This window comes from Schistocerca americana, chromosome 4 (assembly GCF_021461395.2).
Source record: "Schistocerca americana isolate TAMUIC-IGC-003095 chromosome 4, iqSchAmer2.1, whole genome shotgun sequence".
NCBI classification, from domain to species: domain Eukaryota; kingdom Metazoa; phylum Arthropoda; class Insecta; order Orthoptera; family Acrididae; genus Schistocerca; species Schistocerca americana.
The window spans coordinates 342,497,287-342,521,058 of record NC_060122.1 but is presented as its reverse complement, the minus strand read 5'-3'; the positions used below and the strand labels follow the sequence as shown (position 1 = coordinate 342,521,058).

At 40.7% G+C, this 23,772-nt stretch overlaps 2 protein-coding genes across 2 annotated transcripts in view; both read left to right on the top strand.

Annotated features, from left to right (window-relative positions):
• The first annotated feature begins 2,196 nt into the window (after positions 1-2,196).
• On the top strand, positions 2,197-2,646 carry LOC124613466. The gene has a single exon (XM_047142172.1). It carries the CDS (start codon positions 2,197-2,199, stop codon positions 2,644-2,646), a length of 450 nt encoding a protein of 149 aa, XP_046998128.1.
• Positions 2,647-2,832: 186 nt separating this feature from the next.
• The window catches only part of LOC124613465 (odorant receptor Or2-like), a 33,791-nt gene continuing 12,851 nt past the window's right edge, over positions 2,833-23,772 (top strand). The window contains exons 1-3 of the mRNA XM_047142171.1: positions 2,833-3,017; positions 11,073-11,172; positions 21,321-21,422. Coding sequence (XP_046998127.1) covers positions 2,833-3,017; positions 11,073-11,172; positions 21,321-21,422 — 387 coding nt within the window. The remainder of the gene's footprint in view (positions 3,018-11,072; positions 11,173-21,320; positions 21,423-23,772) is intronic.

Sequence of the window (23,772 nt, the reverse complement as noted above, 5' to 3'; positions counted from 1 at the left end):
CTTACGTGTATTTCCACCATTTCGTTACCAGAGTACATATATAGAGGTCAACGGAAGTCTGGTATACATATATTACAATACGTAGGTCCTTCTGTCATTAGTAGTACTGATATGTACGTAAGGAAGGACTGTTAGTAATAGCGGAAACGAAATAAACAACATATCTACAATTTGTATCCCGTGTTCCACATACGGTTTACTGAAGCGGAGGATACATCGTCCAAGTGAAGAACAGGACAGTAATGCTAGTGAAAACGAAGAAATCGACTTACTACAGACTCGTATTCCGTACTGTACTTAAGCTTTTAATTTGTATCCGGTGTTTCATTTACGGTTTAGTGAAGCAGGGGATACATAGTTCAGGTGAACAACAGGACAGCAATGCTAGTTGAAACTAAGAAATCGACGTACGCCGAACTTGTATCCCGTACTGCAAAAAAATGGTTCAAATGGCTCTGAGCACTATGGGACTCAACTGCTGTGGTCATAAGTCACCTAGAACTTAGAACTACTTAAACCTAACTAACCTAAGGACATCACACACATCCATGCCCGAGGCAGGATTCGAACCTGCGACCGTAGCGGTCGTGCGATTCCAGACTGTAGCGCCTTTAACCGCTCGGCCACTCCGGCCGGCTATCCCGTACTGCACTTATGCAATACAGTTCTAAAGAGTTTCGAGATACAACTGATATACATGTAACATGATGTATTCTTTGCGACTAATATATTTCATTCATTTCTTTCAGTTGTATTTTGCGGAGAAATACTAAGATACAAACACGCGATATCGTTAACGTGAAAGTACTTCTGGCCCTTACATATGTGAAATATAGTTTTTCTCTCTTGCATTCCTTTGTTTCTGAACATTCTTCTCAGCTCTTTCATCTTTGTTATCCATGGTCTCTGGCCAATTCTGACGTCATTGGTCAAAGCTGACTGGTTGTATCCCCTGCTAAACTAGACTCTTTACCCCTTCCATTTCCACAGAAATAATACGATACAAACACGCGGTATCCTTAACGTGAAAATATTAGTTGCCTTGATATATGTCAACCATATTTCTTGTCTTTCGTATTCCTTTGTTTCTGAACACCCTTGTCAGCTGTTACATCTGTGTAATAAATGATCTCTGGCAAATTCTGACGTCATTGATCAAAGCCGACGGGTTGTATCCCTTGCTTCACTAGACCCCAACTTGCCAATGCCTTCACTTGGAATAATTGATGGAAGATGACAAGAGCTGCGAAAAACCTACGTCCACACGTCCACGACGTTATAACTAGGAAAGGAAAACGTGTGTGGTAATACCCAGAAAAGTCAAGGAAACCTGTTATATAAAAATTGAAGGATGTTATGAATTTTCTTTATGATCTTTTGGAGACAAGGACGCGATGGGTGATACATTACGAGCTGTACGGGGATGATTATTCCAAGAGGTAGATTTCTTTGATTTTCATTAACTAAGGTCTCTTTGTGGAAATATGACATTAAAATATTTCGCTTGATCTCATAATTAGAATTCCATTAACGAGCTATAGAGAGAGCTTTGCATTATAGCTGGAGTTCTGTTTACCACGCTGAGAAAGAGCGATTGTATCGCATAAATTAGAAAGCAGGATCTGAATATGATTCATTAACTGCGCTGGAAGATTTATTCGTATACGGAGAGTATATGTGTCGTTACCACGCCGTTCTGGAAACAAATGATAAGTTATTGATCTGCATATCTAGCACCAACATCAAGAGAAGTTTGTGCCGAGAGGAATATTCCCTTTGACTGTTATTTATAATTCATTTTATCAGTGCTGAACTCCGCATCGGGATCCATTATTTATTTCTTGGCTTATTTAACTATAATGCAGAATGTTAGCGGGACTGTAGTACAATAGATAGAGCAGATGCGTGGAGGGCATAAAAAATTTAGCAATTCCGTTATGTTAGCTAAGAATTGTCTTTAGTTGCTATCAATGTATAATTCTCGTCTTCTAACGGTAGATAAATTTCTAAAATGTTACTGATGTAGCCTTATACAGTGGAAGAAAAAAGGGTCGTGCGAAGAATGGAACAGCCACGCTTGTGCCTCTGTTCCATATGCGACGTTGGTGTTAAAGACAGAGCTTGAAGTTGCTTTCTAAGTCCTGAAGTCTGATTTGCTGCAGTTGTGAAATTTGCTCGGCTGTTTATCGTCCGACCATGAGTTGGGAATCGGAAGAGGCGAAGCAGCTGACATGGGAGTACGCTACAAAATCTGTGCTGAAATGCAATATACGGATACTCCATATGGTGGGCCTGTGGCCACTGACGGACTCGTTGCTGTTTCGCTCATCCACAGCCACCATCGTCGTGCTCTGCGTGGCCCATATTGCAGAAGCAGCTGTCAACCTGTGCACCCTACACGGCGGCCTGCAGGATTTTACACTGGCGCTGTCCAACGTGTCAGTAGTTTGCGTAGGCGTGCTCAAGCTTACCTTCTTCCTGCGCCACGAGCGGAGCTATTGTCGACTTGTGAGAGTGCTGGACGCTCTGGTAGACAGCCAGAGGGAGTACGTGCATGCTGAGCCACCACTGGCGGCTCTCTTCAAGGCCACGCAAAAGCGGACTATGCGGGTCACCATCGGCTTCCTGGTGTACGCCATCACGTAGCTGGTGGCCTGGTCCTTCGCTCCTCTGATCGCTGCCCCGGGCACCAGGAGACTACCCTTCCAGCAGTTACCTCTGACGGACGCGACCGCCTTCCTCATTTACGAACTGTCTTACGCCATGCAAGTCATTTCCATTATATTCATAGCATTAATCAATTGTCAAATGGACTGCTTCTTCATGGCGACTATGCTGCACACCGCTGCCCAGCTCCGAATTTTGGCAGCCCGGATTAAAAACCTGAAGCTGCACAACGAAGATATGCGGACGGTATTTAGATCAGATGAAGAAGAGGAAGTTCAGGTATCTGCTGAGCGTGACAGTACCTACAACAACCTGTGTCTCTGCATCAAGACACATCAGCAACTCGTAAGGTACGTAGAACTTAGTTTCATTCCATTGTATGCCTAAAGGTGGCAATGTGAGATAACAGAAGGAAATGGAAGCATTTCTGCCAGATGGACCGAAAATCCGGAGAACAGGGAGCGACGTGGAATCATTTGTTCACAAGGCCTGTTGGAGAATATTTTTCCACACAAGCGACGTATCGTTTGACGCCGCGATCGCCCCCATTTCACTCACACATTTTTACTCGTGTCAGCTTTCACTACTAACTACCCTACCACAACAAAGGTCAAAATTTAATAATGATTGTGGTGTTGCTCACACTGCTAAATACTGCATTTTCGGGCAACAACAGTCATATTATGTGGCAGGTGATATTAGAGCACAGTTAATAAAGTCATATCATGTAATAATGAATAAACTAGGCACTCATCTTTTCGTGTTTACCTCGCTGGTCTCGTTGTAAAATCATGGCTCAATCGTCGAAAATCTAGGTGGTGATGATTCCAAGCTCGGCTGCAAAGAGGCCTAGGTTTTATTCTGCTATATTCAAAAGTTTTGTAGATGCGCTTCACAAACCATTCTTGAAGAATAAACCTTTCAAAGTTAGCACAATAGCGATGTAAAAAGAAAAAGATCAGCACTCCGAATTTAAGTTACACTTCTTTTTAGTTGCTTTTATTGCAATATCACGTAACACACAAAACATCACTTCACAATACAAAACATACTTGAAAACATCTTCCTCACTGTTCACATTTTATAAACTGGCTACAATATGCGTCTTTCCAACATGACGTCCAAGACTTGATCCTCTCAAGGTCCGACTCTAACTCTCTAACAAGTAACTAATAATCGCTTCCGCGCCCAAAAATCAGAGTTACAAGTACGTGAAAGATCATAGTGACAAAAGAAAGAATACACATAAGAATAATATCATTTCAATATAAACATATCAATGTATCACAAATGAAATCAAATCTGAATGTTGTCTCAGAAATATGTTAAGTAGTTAACAGAAACACAGTAAAATATTGCTGGTATCGAGAGGTTGAGTTGAGGTGCCGTAATGGTTACGTAATTAAACTAACATTACACATAACTAATTGTGATACTCACTCCATGCAATCTTGGGCTACGATACCCCTCTCAGCTTGGCGCCCAAAGCGACCATACTAGCTGCGACACGTCCTGTACAGAAATCTTAGCCTACTGCTGTGACCAATGTGGCAACTCTCTAAGCTTGGCGCTACAAGCTGCAGCTTATATCTCTTGGGTCCTAAACCGGCCCTGGTTGTTCACATATAAAGAATATGGAAAAACGATACTCGAAAACATCGAAGGATATATAGCATTTCTTGAGGAACAAGTTGACGATAAGCACCATCGTTTGGAAACGTTGCCGTATCCAGCGAAGCTATAATCTCTCCGAAATTACTTGAAGATTCAGTGCTGCGTAGGAAATTGTCGGGTAAGGCTCACGCAAGAGTACTTATTCGGCCAATCCTAAGGGACTTGGAGACACAGTAGTCACCCGCTCTTGCCAAAACTTTACTCTCAGTATTACAAACAGCTCGCCTGCACTGTGCTTCATGTTCAAGCTGTTGGCTGCCCTCTGCGATTTTGATTGATTTCATTTCTTATAATTTTGGGAGTCATTATTTTATTTGTTGTGTGATGTCTAACAATTTCAGAAGAAAATTTGTGAAATGTAAGGAGCTGAAACTAGCGACGTCCTTTTTACTCCGGCGATTGCCGTACGAGTCACCCGAGGAAAGGATATGTGTGTCATGGGTCTGCTTCAAGGAAGAAAGATACGATGGAAGCATCTCCTTTAACTCGAAAACACTATCGTAAAGACTGTCAAGGGAATATACAGGTAAGAAGTTCGAAGCTGAAAAGCAGAATGGGGTTGTGGTTGGGGTCGGGGTTGGAGGGGGATTTTTTTTTAGATTATATTAGATTTACTTTCTTTCCAATTGATCCTTAGTGAGGAGGTCCTCCATGATGTAGAACATGTCAGAAAACAATAACACATGACAAATATTTACAACTGAAAGAAAAAGTTAATATACCTTCCACAGGTCCCAAGTGGAATTTGCGTCAGTTTTTTAATGAACACTATATGAAAGAATCATATCACAAACACTCATTTACTAAAATCAAATTAATGCACTGAATGTAAAATTAAAAAAAAGGGTTTTTTATTTATAAGATAATAAACAAGTAATAGAACTACTACAAGAATTATTTACGAGGAAAACATTACTGCACTGAAATGGTGGAGAAGTTAGAGTGTACTTACACACACACACACACACACACACACACACACACACACACACACACACACACACAAACACACACAAATCTGTTGGTTCTACTAAGAAATCCATCAATCGGGTAGAAGTAGTTGGCCACCAATAAATCCTTTTGGCTTCTCTGAAACTGAATTTCATGGGTTGTGAAGCTTTCTATGGCTGCTGGTAAGTTATTGAAAATGTGTATTCCTGAAAAATGCACACCTTTTTGTACAGGAGTAAGTAACTTTAAATACTTGTGAAGATTATTCTTATTTCTAGTATTGGTTCCATGAATTGAGCTGTTGGTTTGAAAAAGTGATATATTTTTAATGACAAATTTCATTAAGAATTAAATATACTGGGAAGCAGTAGTTAGAATCCCTAGTTCCCTAAACAGGCTTCTGCAGGATGTTCTTGAGTTCACACCACATATAACTCTTATTGCACGTTTTTGTGCCCGGAAAACTTTAGCTTGGCTTGATGAATTACCCCAAAAAATAGTCCCATATGACATTATGTAACGAAAGTAAGCATAGTATGCCAGCTTTTTCATTTTTATATCCCCTGTGTCTGACACAATTCACATTGCAAATAGAGATTTTTTAAGACGCTTCAGCAGTTCGGTGGTGTGCTCCTCCCAGTTGAATTTATAATCAAGTTATAATCCCAAGAATTGAACACTATCCGCTTCTTCTATCTGCTTGTCATCGAATGTTAGGCATATACTCGTGGGACACCGCTTACAAGTTCTGAACTGCGTGTAGTGGGATTCTTCAAAGTTTAGTGACAAAGAATTTTCTAGGAACCAGTGATTAACGTCCACAAATATATTATTAGCCGATCTTTCTAAGACTACATTTGATTTGCAATGTTTGCATCATCGGCAAACAATCGTATGAATAAGCGGATTACCAACGTAGATTCATTTGCTGAAGATGCGTTACATCATCATTTTTATGCTTGTATTGGAAGAGGAACATTCATCAATTAGAAAATTATTCGTCAGGTCGTTTTCAAAACAGTCGCATATCGTCCTGAATTTTTGCGGAGCCTAGGCATTTACTGTCAACATTTCCCTGATCATAAGCTGTTGGAGAGAGAAATTAGAACTAGGTGGTTATTTCTAAAAGCGTGATAATGGGTTAATTATAAACCTAGCTATCTGTTTCTCGTAATGAAACCAAACGGGCAACAGCTTATCTCTCGGCGCGAATGTGTCGAGGATTATACGTCTTATTTAACTCAAAGTTTCTCGTCTTATAGATATGGCAGAGTTCACGTTTGGAAATGATGAACATGTGATTTATGGTTATTTTGTACATATAATAATAACTTAAATTTCGCTAAGCCTTTCCCCCCAGGAAATCCTTTTTCGTGAACTTTTCGAACATAAACTGATGAAAAGTATCCAGACACCTATTAGTGAAGACTGGTAAGAGTTGTGTCCACACTTTGCCGTTATGACGGTTTGAGCTCTGATGGGGAGACTTTCAGTGAGGTGTCTGAGTGTCTGTGGGGAATCTCAGCCCAATCTTCTTAAGGAGCTGAAACCTGAGGAGGACGTGATGTTGGACTCTGGCGTCTAAAGTCGACATTCTAACTCATCCATCTAGTTCAAGTCAGGCCTCGTGGCAGACCAGTCCACTTCAGGAAGTTATTGTACATAAGTAATTATGTCACAGACACTGCTCCTAAACAGAGTGCGTTGTCATACTGGTACAATGAATCATCGTTTTCGAACTGTTCCTCTAGCGTACGCAGTACAACACCAAACTACCCACCTCCTTTCATTCCAGTGTGTTCGCTTCTCATGGTTTCTAGTAGTAAATTACGCATTGTATAGGGGATTTACAGATATTTTTGATCAGACAGTGTACGTCATCTACTACGTTCTCATTTCCAGTTGCCGCTCACTTAGTCACACCATCACATCAAAAGTATCTGGACATTCTGATACAATACGGAACTGACTACTAGATGCTAAGAGAGATGTACCCGTAAGCGTAAAAAGAGATGAGGACTATTGACGAGTCAGTGGAGAAGCATTTACAGCAGAATGGGTCTGTCAGGAGAGCTCAGTAACTTTGAACATGAACTGAGTAAGAAATTCACCAAGGAAATTTCAACCGTTCTAAAGCTACCTAAGTTGACTGTTGGTGACTCATTGTCAAGTGGGATCTCGCAGAAGCAACCACGACTAAATCAAGACCAGCAGACGTCATGCATGTATTGACAGGCACGGACTGTCGAGCACTGGTTGTACAAAATCGCATGAAATCAGCGTCAAGAAAGACTCGTGAACTCAATGCGCTACCAGCAGTCCAGATGGCACAATAATTGTGAGTAGGGAGATAAAAAGAATGGGATACAGCGATCGAGCAGCTTCTCGGTAGCCTCTAGAACGTTACCTGCTACCATGTTTAGCGCTAACGGTGAAGTAAGGGGGAGGTGGAGTTACAGCATGGGCTGATTTTCTTGATTAGTGTGCGGTCGCCTTATTGCGTTTAAGGAAACACTGAATACGAAAAGACATGAACATAATTTACACCATCTTTTACTGTGTGTGGTAGGGTAATAACCCCGAGACGATGACTGTATCAGCATGAGAATATATCTTGTCATAAAGCAGCACCTGTGACCCAATGGTTTGTGGGCATTAACATATTTTACATGAGATGTCCTGCCTGAGTCGCGCCGAAGACCTAATAGTCCCAGCGTCCAGTATCCCCACCTTCTCTCGTTTCAGCAGTTTAGTAAGAATGAGCCACCTCTCCACACACACACACTCAGACATCTCATTGAAAGGGTCACTAACAGAGGTCAAGCCGTTATAAAGCACCCCGTATTAACATGCACTAGTAGTTGTGTGGATACAGTTGAGACGGCTGGAGTGGCCGAGCGGTTCTAATCGCTACAGTCTGGAACCGCGCGACCGGTACGGTGGCAGGTTCGAATCCTACCTCGGGTGTTGTCCGTAGGTTAGTTAGGTTTAAGTAGTTCTAAGTTCTAGAAGACTGATGATCTCAGAAGTCCCGTAGTGCTCAGAGCCATTTCAACCATTTGATACCGTTGACCAGATAGTACACTCATGCTAATAAATTAAGGATAATGCTGATACATGGTGAAACAACGCTCTGGTGGGCGGTTTGCGGGTTTAAATCACCTCGCGGTATGACCATGCTGTGCATTTGACCTGTGGTCGTCGCACGGTGGCACTGGCAGCAGTCCACATACGCAGAGGTGTGTTGGCGTATGTCAGAGTACGGTGCAGCGAGTAAGTGTGCAGACGTTTTCAGACGTGTTGAAAATGGCTCAAAGAACTCATACCGATGACGTTATGAATACTAGGGCGACTGGAGGCTCATCAATTACAGCAAGGCGTAGCACGGGCCCTCTGTGTGTCACAAAGTGTGATCTCAAGATTATGGCAACGATTCCAGCAGACAGGGAACGTGTCCAGGCACTACAGTACGGGACGTCCACAGTGAAAAACACCATAAGAAGACCGATATCTCACCATCAGTGCCCGCAGACGGGCACAGCGTACTGCAGATTAGCGTTGCTCGGGACCTTACTGCAGCGACTGGAACAGCTGTTTGCAGACACACAGTCTACAGACGACTGAACAGACATAGTTTATTCGCCTGGAGACCAGCAAGGTGCATTCCAATGACCCCTGGTCACAGGAGAGCCCGTGAAGCCCTCTGTCAAGAACACAGTACATGTTCATTGGAACAGTGGTCCCAGGTTATGTTCACGAACGAGTCCAGGTGTAGTCTGAACAGTGATTCTCGCCGGGTTTTCATCTGGCATGAACCAGGAAGCAGATACCAACCCCTTAATGACCTTGAAAGGGACCTGTATGGAGGTCGTGTTTTGATGGTGTGGGGTGGGATTATGATTGGTGCACGCATACAAAAAAAAAAAAAAATGGCTCTGAGCACTATGGGACTCAACATCTTAGTTCATAAGTCCCCTAGAACTTAGAACTACTTAAACCTAACTAACCTAAGGGCATCACACACACCCATGCCCGAGGCAGGATTCGAACCTGCGACCGTAGCAGCCTCGCGGTTCCGGACTGCAGCGCCAGAACCGCACGGCCACCGCGGCCGGCTGCACGCATACCCCTGCAGGTCTTTGAACAGAGGAACTGTAACAGGTCAGGTGTATCGGGATGTCATTTTGCACCAGTATGTCAGCCTTTTAGGGGGTGCAGTGGGTCCGACCTTCCTCCTGATGGCCCCACCGAGCTGCCATCGTGAAGGAGTACCTTGAAACAAAAGATATTAGGCGAATGGAGTGGCCTGCCTGTTCACCAGACCTAAACCCCATCGAGCACGTCTGGGATGCTCTCGGTCGACGTATCGCTGCACGTCTTCAAACCCCTACGACACTTCAGGAGCTCCGACTGCCACTGGTGCAAGAATGGGAGGCTATACCCCAGCAGGTGCTCTACCACCTGATCCAGAGTATGCCAACCCGTTGTGGGGCCTGTGTACATGTGCATGGTGATCATATCCCACACTGATGTCGGGGTACATGCGCAGGAAACAGTGGCGTTTTGTAGCACATGTGTTTCGGAACGGTTTTTTAACTTATCTCCGATACCGTGGACGTACAGATTTGTGTCTTGTGTTCCCTATGTGCCTATGCTATCAGCGTCCATTTTGTGTAGTGCCACGTTGTGTGGCGCAATTATCCTTAATTTATGAGCATGAGTGCATATATGGGCAACACTTTAGTTTTCGAGACGACTAATCATGCGGTACACCGGTCAACTGCATAACGTTTTCAGGTTGTTCTGCATGATGGGCCCCTCACCAATATCCGCTTCAGAAATAATGATGCACAAGCACTTAAAATATGATAGCACATAGAACACAATTTATTTGAGTCACAGAGTGGTTATGCACGGAATTCCCTCCGTAAGTTTAAATGACGACTGTGTCTGCAGAAAGGGCTCCCAGCAACCAAATAATAAATCGCTTGGAAGGTGAAATGCGTCATACGTCGTGAAAGGTGATTTAAGTGGCCAACATAGTCTTCCACACTTCCAACTAATGGGTAGTATCCTGTATTTTGAAGAAAGAAGGAGGTTTTGGGTTTAATGCTCCTCTGAGGATAAGATCATTAGATGGAGAGCATACGCTAGGACTGGGACGGGAAGATAATGACATCGGCCATATCCCTTGAAAGGAACCATCCCGGTTTTCACCCTTAGAGATTTAGGACAATCATGGAAAATCTTAATGTGGATGGCTGGACGGGGATTTGAACCGTCTCGAAATCAGCACATGGCTTCGATCTGTCTATATTTATGTTGTGTCAGCACGTTCACCACACCCAACTCTGCTGTTTCTCCTTTAATGCGCCATGTAAGACTTAGTTCATACGGGACATCTGTTAAATGTCCAAATAATGAATGTGCTGGTAGAACAGATGTGTGAGACACAGTCATGCCTTTCGTCGTATAGAAATTTTTTTTGGTAATCTTTGTCTGTATCTACGTCTCGACGCAGTGAAGACACTGTAGACATAATGCTTTCTTGAAAACATCAGAGCATTCATTTTCATTTATTTCTTAAAACGGTAACAAATATTGTTGTAATACGTTACAGATTAACAATTAAACTCACGGTTTTTAAAGCTTTAGTACACCGGTGCAACTGGTGTAAAGGAAGCCTAATCGGCAGTGTTTATTTTCTTTCACACAACAAAAACTTTTACAACGATCCTTCGTATACTTGCTCAGTAATTCAATGAGATTTTCTGTTACAGGTTCGTCCGTCACCTGGACCGCATAATGAGTCCCATCGCAATGATGCAGCTGGGTCTTGGAGTTTTCAACGGGTGCATGCTAATATTTCCGGCGGCATATGTAAGACTCGCTCTACAGTATTTACGTATTACGACTGTCTAACATGTTAACACAGTCCATCTATTGGAACCACTACCTTGCCTAAAATACGTATTTCACTTGTAAAGCGTGGTTGGCGATTTTGATGTATACTGTTACCTGTCCAGCTTAAACTCTACTAATCACATGTTGATATAGAAATGCTTCCAGAGACCACAGAATTACTGTATGTGACGTGATTTTGGTGCAAGAGTGTACTGGAGCTCTAGTCACCTTAGGATATAAGATAAGGTTTGTTAACAAATCTTCCGCGCAAACTTATCACCGCGACATTGCAGTACGGCCTTGAAAGCAGACGTCGTGAGTTGACTGCTTCATGCTCCAACCTAATTTACTTTGTTCCTTACTCGTTTCAGGTTACAAAATTCATAGTTATCTGTTTTTAAGTTGGATGCACTACATCTGTCTTTTGTTTTTTTTAACGTAAGACTTCTTTGCCTTAGTCGTATTTGACTATAAACGTATATCGGTGGTGTCACAGATTAATGTACGTTCTCTGGAAGTCGACTAGTTATTTCGTGTTTCCACTGATTAAAGCTACAATATAGTTCTGATAAAACGCCATTAAAATGTGTTCATAGTCTCCAGAGATAATGCAGGGCGGTCATGTATATTTGATTACTATGATAATCACCAAATGTGGAACTGAAATCCTATCCTAGAAGGATATTTCACTTTTTGTATGGTTAGAACCATAGAGTAAATATCTCTGGAGTGAGCATTGCGTTCTGCGCATGTTGTCAACATTAAACCAGAATTGTCACGTGTTCTCGGGACTTCTCTGTGCCTGTGTGCTTTCTGCAGCGTTTGAAGTTTATAACATCAAGAGTTTTTGTTGTGTTTCACCGTTTGTTAATAGTGTAATAGCGATGGTGAATTACTGTTGTTGCTACGGATGCAAAGAAAAATATGTGAAAGGAGGGATAGTAACTTTTCATGGGTACATATCATGTAGCTCTAATTATAGTTATCATATTAGTAAGACACACTGTATATGTTTAAAAATTTCGAGACGCATTATAATTAAGGCTTGATCCTGTAGACCTATTTTTCTACGATTTTATGACTATATAATAGGTATTACGGCTCGTACAAAAGCTTACAAACAATCACTTCCTCTCGTAAATTTGCTAGTGAAACAGGAAAAGTAATGGTTAGTTGTTTCAGCAAATACTATTCTCCATGCATTTATCAGTGACTTGTCGATTATGTATATAGATTATTCAGTCTACTATTTATTTAATAAACTGGGAGCAAGTACGTAAAATGCAGTAAATTAAGACTACAAAGTGTCATCAGTAAGAAAAATTGTGCTTTAGGTCGCAAAAACTAGAAAATAAATACGCAGAAATAGCAGAAAAAAAGGACGAATTAGCAGGGATATAATAGCTAATGTGTGGCAAATTCGCTGTTTTTCGGACACTTGCAAAAGTACTTGCGTACTATCAAGTCGATTTGCAAGACTATCACTGCAAAAATGTACGTCAGGCTCTGTAATACTGTAAAGTGCCGTATCATAACGAAAACTACCAAAAATCGAGTGCATCTGAACTGTGACACCTATCGCAAAGAAGCAGAATGTAATATCACTTGCCCTTAAAACTTACGTAGGTGGTTTATTTCCGGTATCAAATGAATACTGTTAAAATGTCTGCACAACATATATGAATAATCCACGACACGTACGAAGAGAATCCGTCTGTACTAGGGATGTAGTGATATTTGAAATAGACAGGGCGCTATACGGACAAACACACGACGTCCCGAGAACACGTGACCAGGCCGGCAATGTATGTTGACAACACAAAATCCGTTCTGCGCATGTGAATGCTCACTCCACAGATATTTACTCTATGGTTAGAACGAAAAACGTGTAACGCCCAAGTTATTCCAGTTGATAGTGTTAGATTCCACAGCTGAAAATGCTAAATTCCTAAGACGTTCAAAATTCACTCCGTATTTATGTACTTATAACTGACAAATTGAAGTATTACTGCCCCAATTTCCTTGTGACAGGTGGAGGAGGGCAGGAAGGTAGATAGAGGGAGGCTGAAACTGATCGTTGGTGCAGAGACGACTCCAGACCATCAGTTAACTGACATATAAATGATAAAAAGAACTGATGAATGTTACGTAAAAAATAAAAGCACAACCTCTCACCTGACTCAATGGTCAACGACGTAGTTTGTAGCCTATGCTTTATATTGTGGGTTCTTCGTTTCTGGTGTTTCTTAACAGACAGTATAATCCTGGAATATCAGCCTAATGTCGAGTTTCTTACAAAGTGTAACAAATGGTTCAAATGGCTCTGAGCACTATGGGACTTAACTTCTGAGGTCATCAGTCCTCTAGAACTTAGAACTACTTAAACCTAACTAACTTAAGGACATCACATACATCCATGCCCGAGGCAGGATTCGAACCTGCGACCGTAGCGGTCGCGCGGTTCCAGACCGTAGCGCCTAGAACCGCTCGGCCATCCCGGCCGGCAAAGTGTAACAAAATCACATCTGTGACACCTACATGTTTCACGTAAAGGATTTCACCTGAAAGATAATTGCCTTCACTACCATCCGAGAATCTTTTCTTTATAATTGAACATTAATGTAGTTTTTTCTATCAGACATAATTTTGACTCATTAAGAAGAACCTTTGCACGCTAGTGGCGTTAGTGGTATTTACAGCATCTTATTTCCTATAGTACCAGAGAGCGGTTGTCCATTCTCACGTGCCATTCATACGAAACTGAATGGATCTCTAAAACAAATACATTAGTTTTCATAAATTAGGTTCAGTTACGAAACCAACAATACCTTGGAAAAAATTAAAAAAATTGACACAAAATTCATGTTGATGCTGCTACAGAAATAATAATAGCTATTGCGTTGAAACTAATGTTATTAAAATTTGCTTGTGTCAGAGGTGCGTTGCAGATAATTGAATGGTGGGGTAAGGTGACATATAGTGCATTGAATCGACAGAAAATATCTCAGAAAAATCATGCAGGATATAAAGTGGAATTTATGAGAAGAGAGATGAATAGATTCAACAACGATATTTCATAACTAAATGAAGTCAGGTGGGACGAAGAGAGAGAAATAGAATATGGAGACTGAACATTCCTCTGAATAGTGATCGTTCAAGTTTACATTTCTAAATATGGTACAGGTGAAGACGATATAAGGTGGATGAAGAATATGAGAAGTAGAGGAAATCTATAAATAAAATGGAAAGACGCAGGCATAAAGTATAATGGTGAGAGTCTTAGGTAGCACACACACTAGGGAAAAGTAAACAGAAGATGTAGTTGGCGAATATAAACTTTTGAAAAGAAACGATAGCTTTCGTTAACCGCTTTTAACTTTCCATTCTTAATACTTGGTTTATGAAACAAAATTGACGACTCTATGTAGAGAAAACTCTATGTGATAGTGCAGGATACCAGACACATTTTACTATAACTGACCGAAGATTCTATAATTATCAAAAAGACGTCAAAAATCTGGGGATAGATGTTGATATAGATCATAGCTCGATGGCGGCAAACATGAAAATACTTAAGAATGTTAAAATAAGAAAACTGGTAAGGAATATGGTTGTGGACAAACTGCCCACTGAAGGATTTTGGTCTCCACTCAAATAATTCAATAAAAACTTGAAATATAACAGAAGGTACGAATGTATCAAAAAATCATTAGAAGTACAATTCTGAAAGACTTACAAGAAGGGCTTGAAAAACTATAGTGGCAAAAGTGAAGGAAAGAATTTATTACACAAAGTGCGTTAGGTAAAACGGGCCAACATAAGAAATGAAAGAATGAACATTCTATAAACGGATAAAACTAGTATAGACAGATGAATATGAACTAAGATGATTAGCTGACCAGGCTACAAGAAATGTAACAGTGCAGTCCTTAACGAACAAAGACCCAAGAAAAGTCATCGAACATGGCACACTCAATCAAAAACGAATGAAGATAACGTGTTCAGAAGAAAACAAATAGGTATGGGAGGAGTATATTGAATAATTACTTGAAGCATAATGATATCACACACAACTAAGACTGGAGTAGAACTTGAAAGTGACGAAATGGAACGTGGGCCAAAGATATTGTGAGTTGTAGACCGTTCGGGGTCTGAGAAAGACGAAAGCAATAGGCTGTGATAAAAAAGCTAGCCAAAGCATTAGAGACCTTTGGAAATGGAAAAATATTTAGACTAACCAACCTCATCTATAGGATATATCACGAGAGCATTTGGACTGAACTGAAGATTTAGTTAAAACTATTGTAGAGTTTTTACCAAAAAATAAAAAAAAGTAATGATTATAAAAAATAACTTTTTATGGCAAATTACAGGGGCTGTGAGTAAATCAGTACTCAGGAGAATAAAAAGAAAAAAAATCATGAAAACATCGTTAAGGATCAGTTTGTATTCAAGGAAGGAAAGTGAATATTCGATGCTACTGCATGTTTGAGTATGAAAGTAAAAGTAATGATAGTTTTTAACAGCGACATGGACATCTTATTTGACGATTGGTAAAAGGTGTTTGACAAAGTTAACTCGAGTATCTTATCAAAGACATTGAAAGATGTTCGTGTTGATTCGAAGGACAAAAGACTGTAAATAATCTGTACACAAGACAAAAACAGATAGGGTTCAAGATGAAGAAACAGATGGGACAAATACCGAAAGAGGTGTTAGACAAGTATGTTGTTGGTCACCAACCACTTTCAATATTCGTGATGATGGACTAACAGAGAAGTCATTCGAAAAGAAAGAGGAGAATAAATAAAGACGTTTAAGACGACTTGAGTACACAACACTAATTATGATAAAAGTATTTCGCCTAGCATGTAGGATATACGAGACAGGCGAAATGCCCTCAGAAATCAAGAAGAACGCAATAATCGGAATAATAAAGTCAGGTGCTGATAGAAGTGAATATTACCGAACCATCAATTTACAAAATCCTAACGGTATTATCAACAGAGGAATGGAAGCCGACCTGAGGAATGATCAGTTTGAGTTTCAGAGAAATATAGGAACCGGCGAAGCAACATTGACAATACGCATTGTGAGACAGAATGAGAAATCAAACCTACATCTACAGCATTTGTGCATTTAGGTAGTGATTTCGACAATTTTTACTGGTACATATATCACGAACTTTCGAGGTTATGAGTAAAAAACAGGGAACGAAACGTCATCCACACTGCACACTACATTTATAAAAGTCGAAGAATATGGACAAGAAACAGCGGTTGAGAAGGGAGTGAGGTAATTGTCGCCTATCGCCGATGTTATTCTGTCTGCAGCTTGAGTAAACCAAGGAAAATTGCGGAAAGGTAATTATAGTTCAGAGAGAAGAGAGAAATATTTTGAGGTTTACCAAAGACAGCGACAACAAAGGACTTGAAGGATCAGCTGAGCGGAATAGGTAGTTATAAGATGAACACCAAGTGGAGTGAAATAAGAGTAATGTAACGTAAAATAAATAAATGAAATGATTCTGAGAAGTAATAGACGAGTATTGATATTTAGAGGCAAAAATACTAACGATGGTAAATGTAAAAAGGATATAAAATACAGATTTAAAATAGGAAGAAAAGCTATTGCAGGAAAGTATGTTAAAATCTAGTAAAATTTTAGGTTCTAAGACTTCTCTTCAGAAAATACTTATCAGGAGGTTACCTTTGTATAGAAGAGAAACGGAAACGATAAACTGCTTACACAAGAAAATTACTGAAGAATGCTGAAGAGAAGCAGAACAGATCATTAAAGAAAAGGTACTGAATCGAATTTGGAGAATGCATCTCTACGCACAACTTGACAACATGTGATACGGTTGACAGGACGTATCCTGAGGCATGGAGGCATAATTAATACTCCGAGTACCATTGTTGTCAATATGACTCCATAAGCACATTGAAAATAGGTATAACCCATGTTTTCAAAACTATTACGTTTAAAATATGTGACCTTTTCCGTCTAAGTCAATTGTATCCAGCTCTGCACAATTTTTTTTCATTTTTATGTTTACAATACACTGACATTTACTTACACTTTTTTCACTGAGTACGTTCTCGTCAAAGACCCTAAATGAAATTGTTTGATTGTTTTTTGAATGTAACATTTATGAAAATAGCATAATGACTGTTACTTCGAGCATTTGTTGTTCGGGAATCCTTTAGCAATGGAATTATTTTACCCACTTATTTTTGTCCTACTGTTAGTGTTTCTTGTCTCGGCTGTTGTACCCTCGTTAGTACGACTGCTGTCAATGAAACCCCACAAACACGTTGGAAATATTAATCTCTCTAGTTAACAGACCTATTATTTTCAAAATATACAACTTTCTCCCTCTGAGTCAAATGTGTCCAATGAGGTTTCATTCACTTTTATATTTACGACACATTAAAATTATTGATGGTTTTCTTTTCGCTGTGGTTAGTATGACCCTCTTGCACGTACCATTAATAAAACCAGAAATATGACTATGTTGAATAGCTGTCATATATAATTTTTATTTTAGTTTATTAAAATAATGCCAATAAGTCTCGCGTAAGTTACTTGGGGTCTTTATAACTCCTGTGGCTTTGTGACAAAAAATCCTAGTAATAGGGTGGTTAATTTGGAAATGAAGAATAGTGTGGGAGGTAACACTAATAAGTGTAGACCAACGCTTGATTACACTAGACAGGTTCAAATGGGTGTACTTTGCAATAGTTAACCACAGATGAAGAGAGGTGTACAGGGTAGACTGGCGTGGAGGGCTGCGTAACTTCGTTCTTTGGACTGAAGACCATAACAACAACAACAACGATAGGCGAGAAAAACATACATGTTAATATGTAGATCTTGTTTTTACTAATAATCACGAAACAAAATATTATTTGTGTACTCTATACCGAGATAAGAGCATCATACGGAATAAAGGCCACTTTACACAATGCGCCAATCAAGTGGGCGTACGTGGATACAGTGAACATTAACTGAACCTTCGTTCCAACAGAAAAATTCAGAAGAAAGACCAATTTGAAGTGGTCTATTGACGAAGATGATCGGAGTGAATGTCATATGTAGCACCTCTCTACTACATCAACCCACTAAAAATTCAAGAATTTTATGTTGCGTGTCCCAAAATTTATGTCTTGAAATTATACAGGTGGTACAAGACTATAAATAGAGTATTTGAAGAGTAGGCAGCAATGCCAGGCGGTAAAAGGTCATGAATGAGCAGTATGTATGTGACGAGCGTCCCATAACAATCCACCTATGCCATCTGAAAGATGCTACGTTGAGAGCTATACTTCACAGAATGACAGAAGTGGCTCTGCAAGATAACAGTACAATAAATGAACTGAGCATTATCGAGGACATTGGCTTCAACACTGGTTAAACAAAAACAAAGACCAAGAAATTCACAACAATACATACATCTGATGTTAGCCAAAAATGTCTCTCATTTGGTTACTTTCTACACTTAAAAAATGCATCCAAGAAAGTTGCTAATCTTCTCAAGAAAAGTAACATCAAAATTTCATTGGGAACTGTTCTAAGTAGCAAGATAATTCACCAACTAAATATCCGTGAAGACATACCATGTAACTGGAATATAAAAGATATAATGTAAGTGTCGCCATAAATTATATGTAGCCAAACAGGCTGGTCTTTTGAAACAAAGACTGCATGGATCAAATGGTTCAAATGGCTCTGAGCACTAAGGGACTTAACTTCTGAGGTCATCAGTCCCCTAGAACTTAGAACTACTTATACCTAACTAAACTAACGATATCACACACATCCATGCCCGAGGCAGGATTCGAAACTGCGACCGTAGCAGCAGCGCGGTTCCGGACTGAAGCGCCTAGAACCACTCGGCCACTCCGGCCGGCTGCATAGCTCGCTTCAGATTTAATGATCTAGAGAAATCAACGATAGGAACACGAATAGACGAAACATCTGAACCATTCAAAATAAAGGAAAATAAAAACTGCGTAGCAGACAAAGGAAAGAATGGATGTTACCGAAGAATCTGAGACTCAAGAGGAGCGTTCAGTAAGTACCACAACACTATTTTTTCTCGGCTGATTTCAGAAATGCGGAATTTGTTATGGGACATGGTGGAATATTCCCCCTTCAGCCACTGTTGCTTCAGGGAGTTTCAATAGGTGGCGGCGATGTACGTAGCCTTCAAAACTTTGTCTGTAACGGAGGTGCGTTCCAAATAAAGAGCTGTAATTGAGTTTCTTTTGCCGGAAAACCAGAGCTATGCGCATATTCATAGGCGCTTGCAGAATGTCTACGGAAAACTGGTGGTGAACAAGATCACGGTGAATCGTGGGGGAGGCGACTGTCATCATCGCAACAAGGTAGCGCAAACCTGTCCAATCTCCCACGTTGTGCCACAAATTTCTCTTCTCCCCAATTCTACTCAACCTCCTCATTAGTTATGTGATCTACCAATCTAATCTTCAATATTCTTCTGTAGTACCACATTTCGAAAGTTTCTTTTGTCTTCTTGTCTAAACTATTTATCGTCCATGTTTCACTTCCATACACGCCTACACTCCATACAAATACTTTCAGAAACGACTTCCTGACCTTGTTAATCTATACTCGATGTTAACAAATTTCTCTTCTTCAGAAACGCTTTCCTTGCCATTCCCAGTGTACGTTCTATATCCCCTCTACTTCGAACATGATCAGTTATTTTGCTCCCCGAATAACAAAACTCATCTACTACTTTAAGTGACTCACTTCTTAATCTAATTCCCTCAGTATCACCCTACTTAATTGGACTACATTCCATTATCCTCGTTTTGATTTTGTTGATGTTCATCTTACATCCTCCTTTCAAGACACTGTCCATTCCGTTCAACTGCTCTTGAAGATCCTTTGCTGTCTTCTGTCAGAATTATAATACCATCGGCGAACCTCAAGGCTTTATTTCTTCTCCGTTGATTTTAATTTCTATTCCAAATATTTCTTTTGTTTCTTTCACTGCATGCTCAATACACAGATTGAATAACGTCGGGGATAGGCTATATCCCTGTCTCACAGCCTTCTCAACCACTGCTTCCCTTTCCTGCCCCTCGACTCTTATAACTGCCATCTGGTTTCTGTACAAATTGTAAATAGACTTTCGCTCCCTGTATTTTACCTCGACCACCTTCAGGATTTGAAAGAGACTATTCCGGACAGCATTGTAAAAAGCTTTCTGTAAGTCTACAAATGCTAGAAACGTAGGTTTGCCTTTCCTTAATCTATCTTTATCTTCTGACATAAGTCGTAGGGTCAGTATTGTCTCCTTGTTTTAACATTTCTACGGAATCCAAACTTATCATCGTCGAGGTCGGCTTCTAACAGTTTTTCTATTCGTCTGTAAAGAATTCGCGTTGGTATTTTGCAGCCGTGACTTATTAAACTGATACTTCGGCAATTTTCACATCTGTCAACACCTGCTTTCTTTGGGGTTGGAGTTATTATATTCTTCTTGAAGTCGGAGGGTATTTCGCCTGTTTCATACATCTTGCTCACCAGATGGTAGGGTTTCGTCAGGGCTAGCTCTTCCAAGACTGTCAGTAGTTGTTATGGAATGTAGTCTACTCCCGGGGCCTTGTTTCGAGATAGGTCTTTCAGTGCTCTGTCAAACTCTTCACGCAGTATCATATCTCCCATTTCATCTTCATCTACATCCTCTTTCATTTCCATGACATTATCCTCAAGCACATTGCCTTGTATAGACCCTCTATGTACTCCTTCCACCTTTCTGGTTTCCCTTCTTTGCTTAGAACTGGGTTTATATATGAGCTGTTGATATGCATGCAAGTGGTTCTCTTGTTTTGTTAAAATACGCATATAAATGCATCGTTTATTTTGAATAATAGCCTGACGATGAGGCGAGGTTCGAAACGCATGTTAATCCACAAAGCTTAGAATAAAGCATGCAGTGAACAGAGTATTTAACACTTAAATGAGTAATATCGTTTATTTCTGAACCTATCTGAATCATCCAACAGATATTTTGGTGTTTTCGTTGAGTGTTTTACTGTGTTCTATGACGTTCTGGCTATCAGCTGATTGGTTGCTGTGTGTGTCGGCAGAGCGCAGAGAGCGACGCCCTGGTGAAGTGCCTGGCAGCCGTGCCCACCATCAGCACGCAGCTGCTGCTCTACTGCCTCGGGGCTCACAGCGTGCGGGAGCAGGTCAGCAGCTCCTACTTCTTCTGGTGCACGTGTTTACTATCACTTGAAGAGCTACGTGAAGAATTAAGCAAGTCTGCTTCTAGTACCTTCAAACACACTACGGCGTAACGTACATACACACCCGTACGATGCAAAGCGAATCATGTTACATGTGTCCTTAGTTCTTAGATGGTCGCCACACTGGAGCTGGATACGCTACACCCTATGCCAGGTCTGGTTTAAGAGGAATTCGCAGGCAAAAAATTAAAATTTTTGCTATTTTATAAAATAAATCCTACAATGTTCTTCAAATTTTCCCTGCATAAAATGGTGTATAGCTTACCTTTGTTTGCCATTTGCAAGTACGTAATTTTTAATTTCATTGTACTACTTCCGTATTCCGAAATTACCTAATTTCTGACATGAGTTTCTTTATATGCGATTCTACTGCTTATAAGTGTGTTGTTGAATCAGATCAGTGTTAAGTGGTGGAGATAAAGAAACTGGAACGCAATGTACACACACACACACACACACACACACACACACACACACACACAGAAATGTATGGTTACACGCTTCCGAAAATTAAAATAAATTCTTCGCAGCACAAGACTGTGAAATAGGAAGCCGTTGACTGACCGATAAAACAATAGATCAGCTTCAACATTATTATGGAATGGCCATCAGGAATAACGGGAATTATTTAGAAAGTATGAAGAAAGCAGTCTTGGCCTCATAAGTCCACAAACTCTCAACTGACAAAAAAGCAATGCATTCACTTTTCACACTTGGACCTGAATCCTGGTTTAAATTACGGAAAGGTGAAGTTCCAGGAGTGTGTTTTGAACACAAGAACTCTATTTCTGAAGCTTTTATCGAACCCATGAAGAGAATTTGTAGGAGCCTAGCTCACGCATATCTCTTCGGAGTGTATTTACATGGGCGAACTCAAAATCCCAATTAGTCTTTCAACAATATTATCTCGATAAGATACATGGCAAAAATAAGAGTTCTAGCCCATCTTAATATCACGCCAGGCTATCATGCTTTAGAGAGACATTCCGAGGCTCAGCGTGCAGCAGAGTTCACCACTAAGGAAGTAAGGTCAAACAGAAGGAAGAAACATTTACAGACGGTGGGTATCAATGACGACGATGCTGATTATGTTGCTGGGTGGTTTTCAGCCTCAGTTTGAAAATATGACTGAATTTTTTGTCATGTTAAGATTTAAACACGATTTTCTGAAGGTAAGTGTTTCATACTTTATATATATATATATTCAGGGTGTTCCGAAACTCCCACTACAAACTTCTAGGACTTTTAGAGGAGTGAGTATACAACATTTTTAAAAGTAGCGCATGTCCGGAAACGTACCGTTTCCGTTCTACAGCCGTTTGAAAATGCGTTTGCTAGGTAAATATGCAACGGGGTAGAAATGCTGAGGGAGGTTTACGTCGGATCGACTGATGTCACTTGATGTCTCTCTTACCTCTCTGACCTTCGAGCCTCGTTCACGTGTTTGTGAGTGTTTGAGCAACATCGTTGAGTACCAGTCTGCAGATTACATCGACATGATCCTTCTGAATGGCGATAGTGGAAGAGTTGCTCGTCCCCTTTATTCTGATCGTTCTCCAGAACATCGGACTCAATCGAATACTCTTCTCACTATAATTAGGCAACGGCCTCGAGAAAGTGGGCGTGACTGTGGTGCTCCAAGGAGACGCCGCACACCCGGTTTGGAAGAGGCCGTACTCGGGAACCGTCAGTGAGTACACGAGCAATTTCTTTAGCTATTAATGTGTGGGGCGCTGAACACGAGCTCCACACTCACCTTTCACAGCCCAGTAAGTCGGCCGTAGCTGAGCACTGTATTACCAGAGGACAAGCTATAGATTTTTCTGGCACGAAATTCTTGGCCCCAGCGAAAACTTTCTGGGATTCAGTAATTAAAGCATCTGTGGAGATACGCCTAGCGCAAAATCGTATAAATCGTGATGGCGGTTTTCAGCTGATCTCTCTAATTTCCTCTGAGACAAGGCAGTTTATTAATAATGACACGTCTGGCGACATCTGACGTCTGTTTTTAGCGACGCGGGTGCGCATTCCGACAGAGGGCGGACATGTAGTTTTCACCTTTACGCATACGCCTCCGCTCCACAGATAGAACAGTAGCTCCAGAGGGCGTGGATTTCGACAGAGGATGCTCCTGTGACGGAGCCCAATGCGCATGCGTTTTCGCACCAATTTTTTGCTATAAAGGTGACCCCGGGAACTTGCTACGAGTACCGCCCTTCGATTTGTGATTTCGTGCACTAATCGAAGCGTTAGGGTTGCAGGTGCCAACCAGCCAGCCAACCAGCCAGCCAGC

Bases quoted from the DNA above. Each gene is read 5' to 3' on its own strand.
- LOC124613466 (XM_047142172.1), top strand. From the start codon at position 2,197: ATGAGTTGGGAATCGGAAGAGGCGAAGCAGCTGACATGGGAGTACGCT.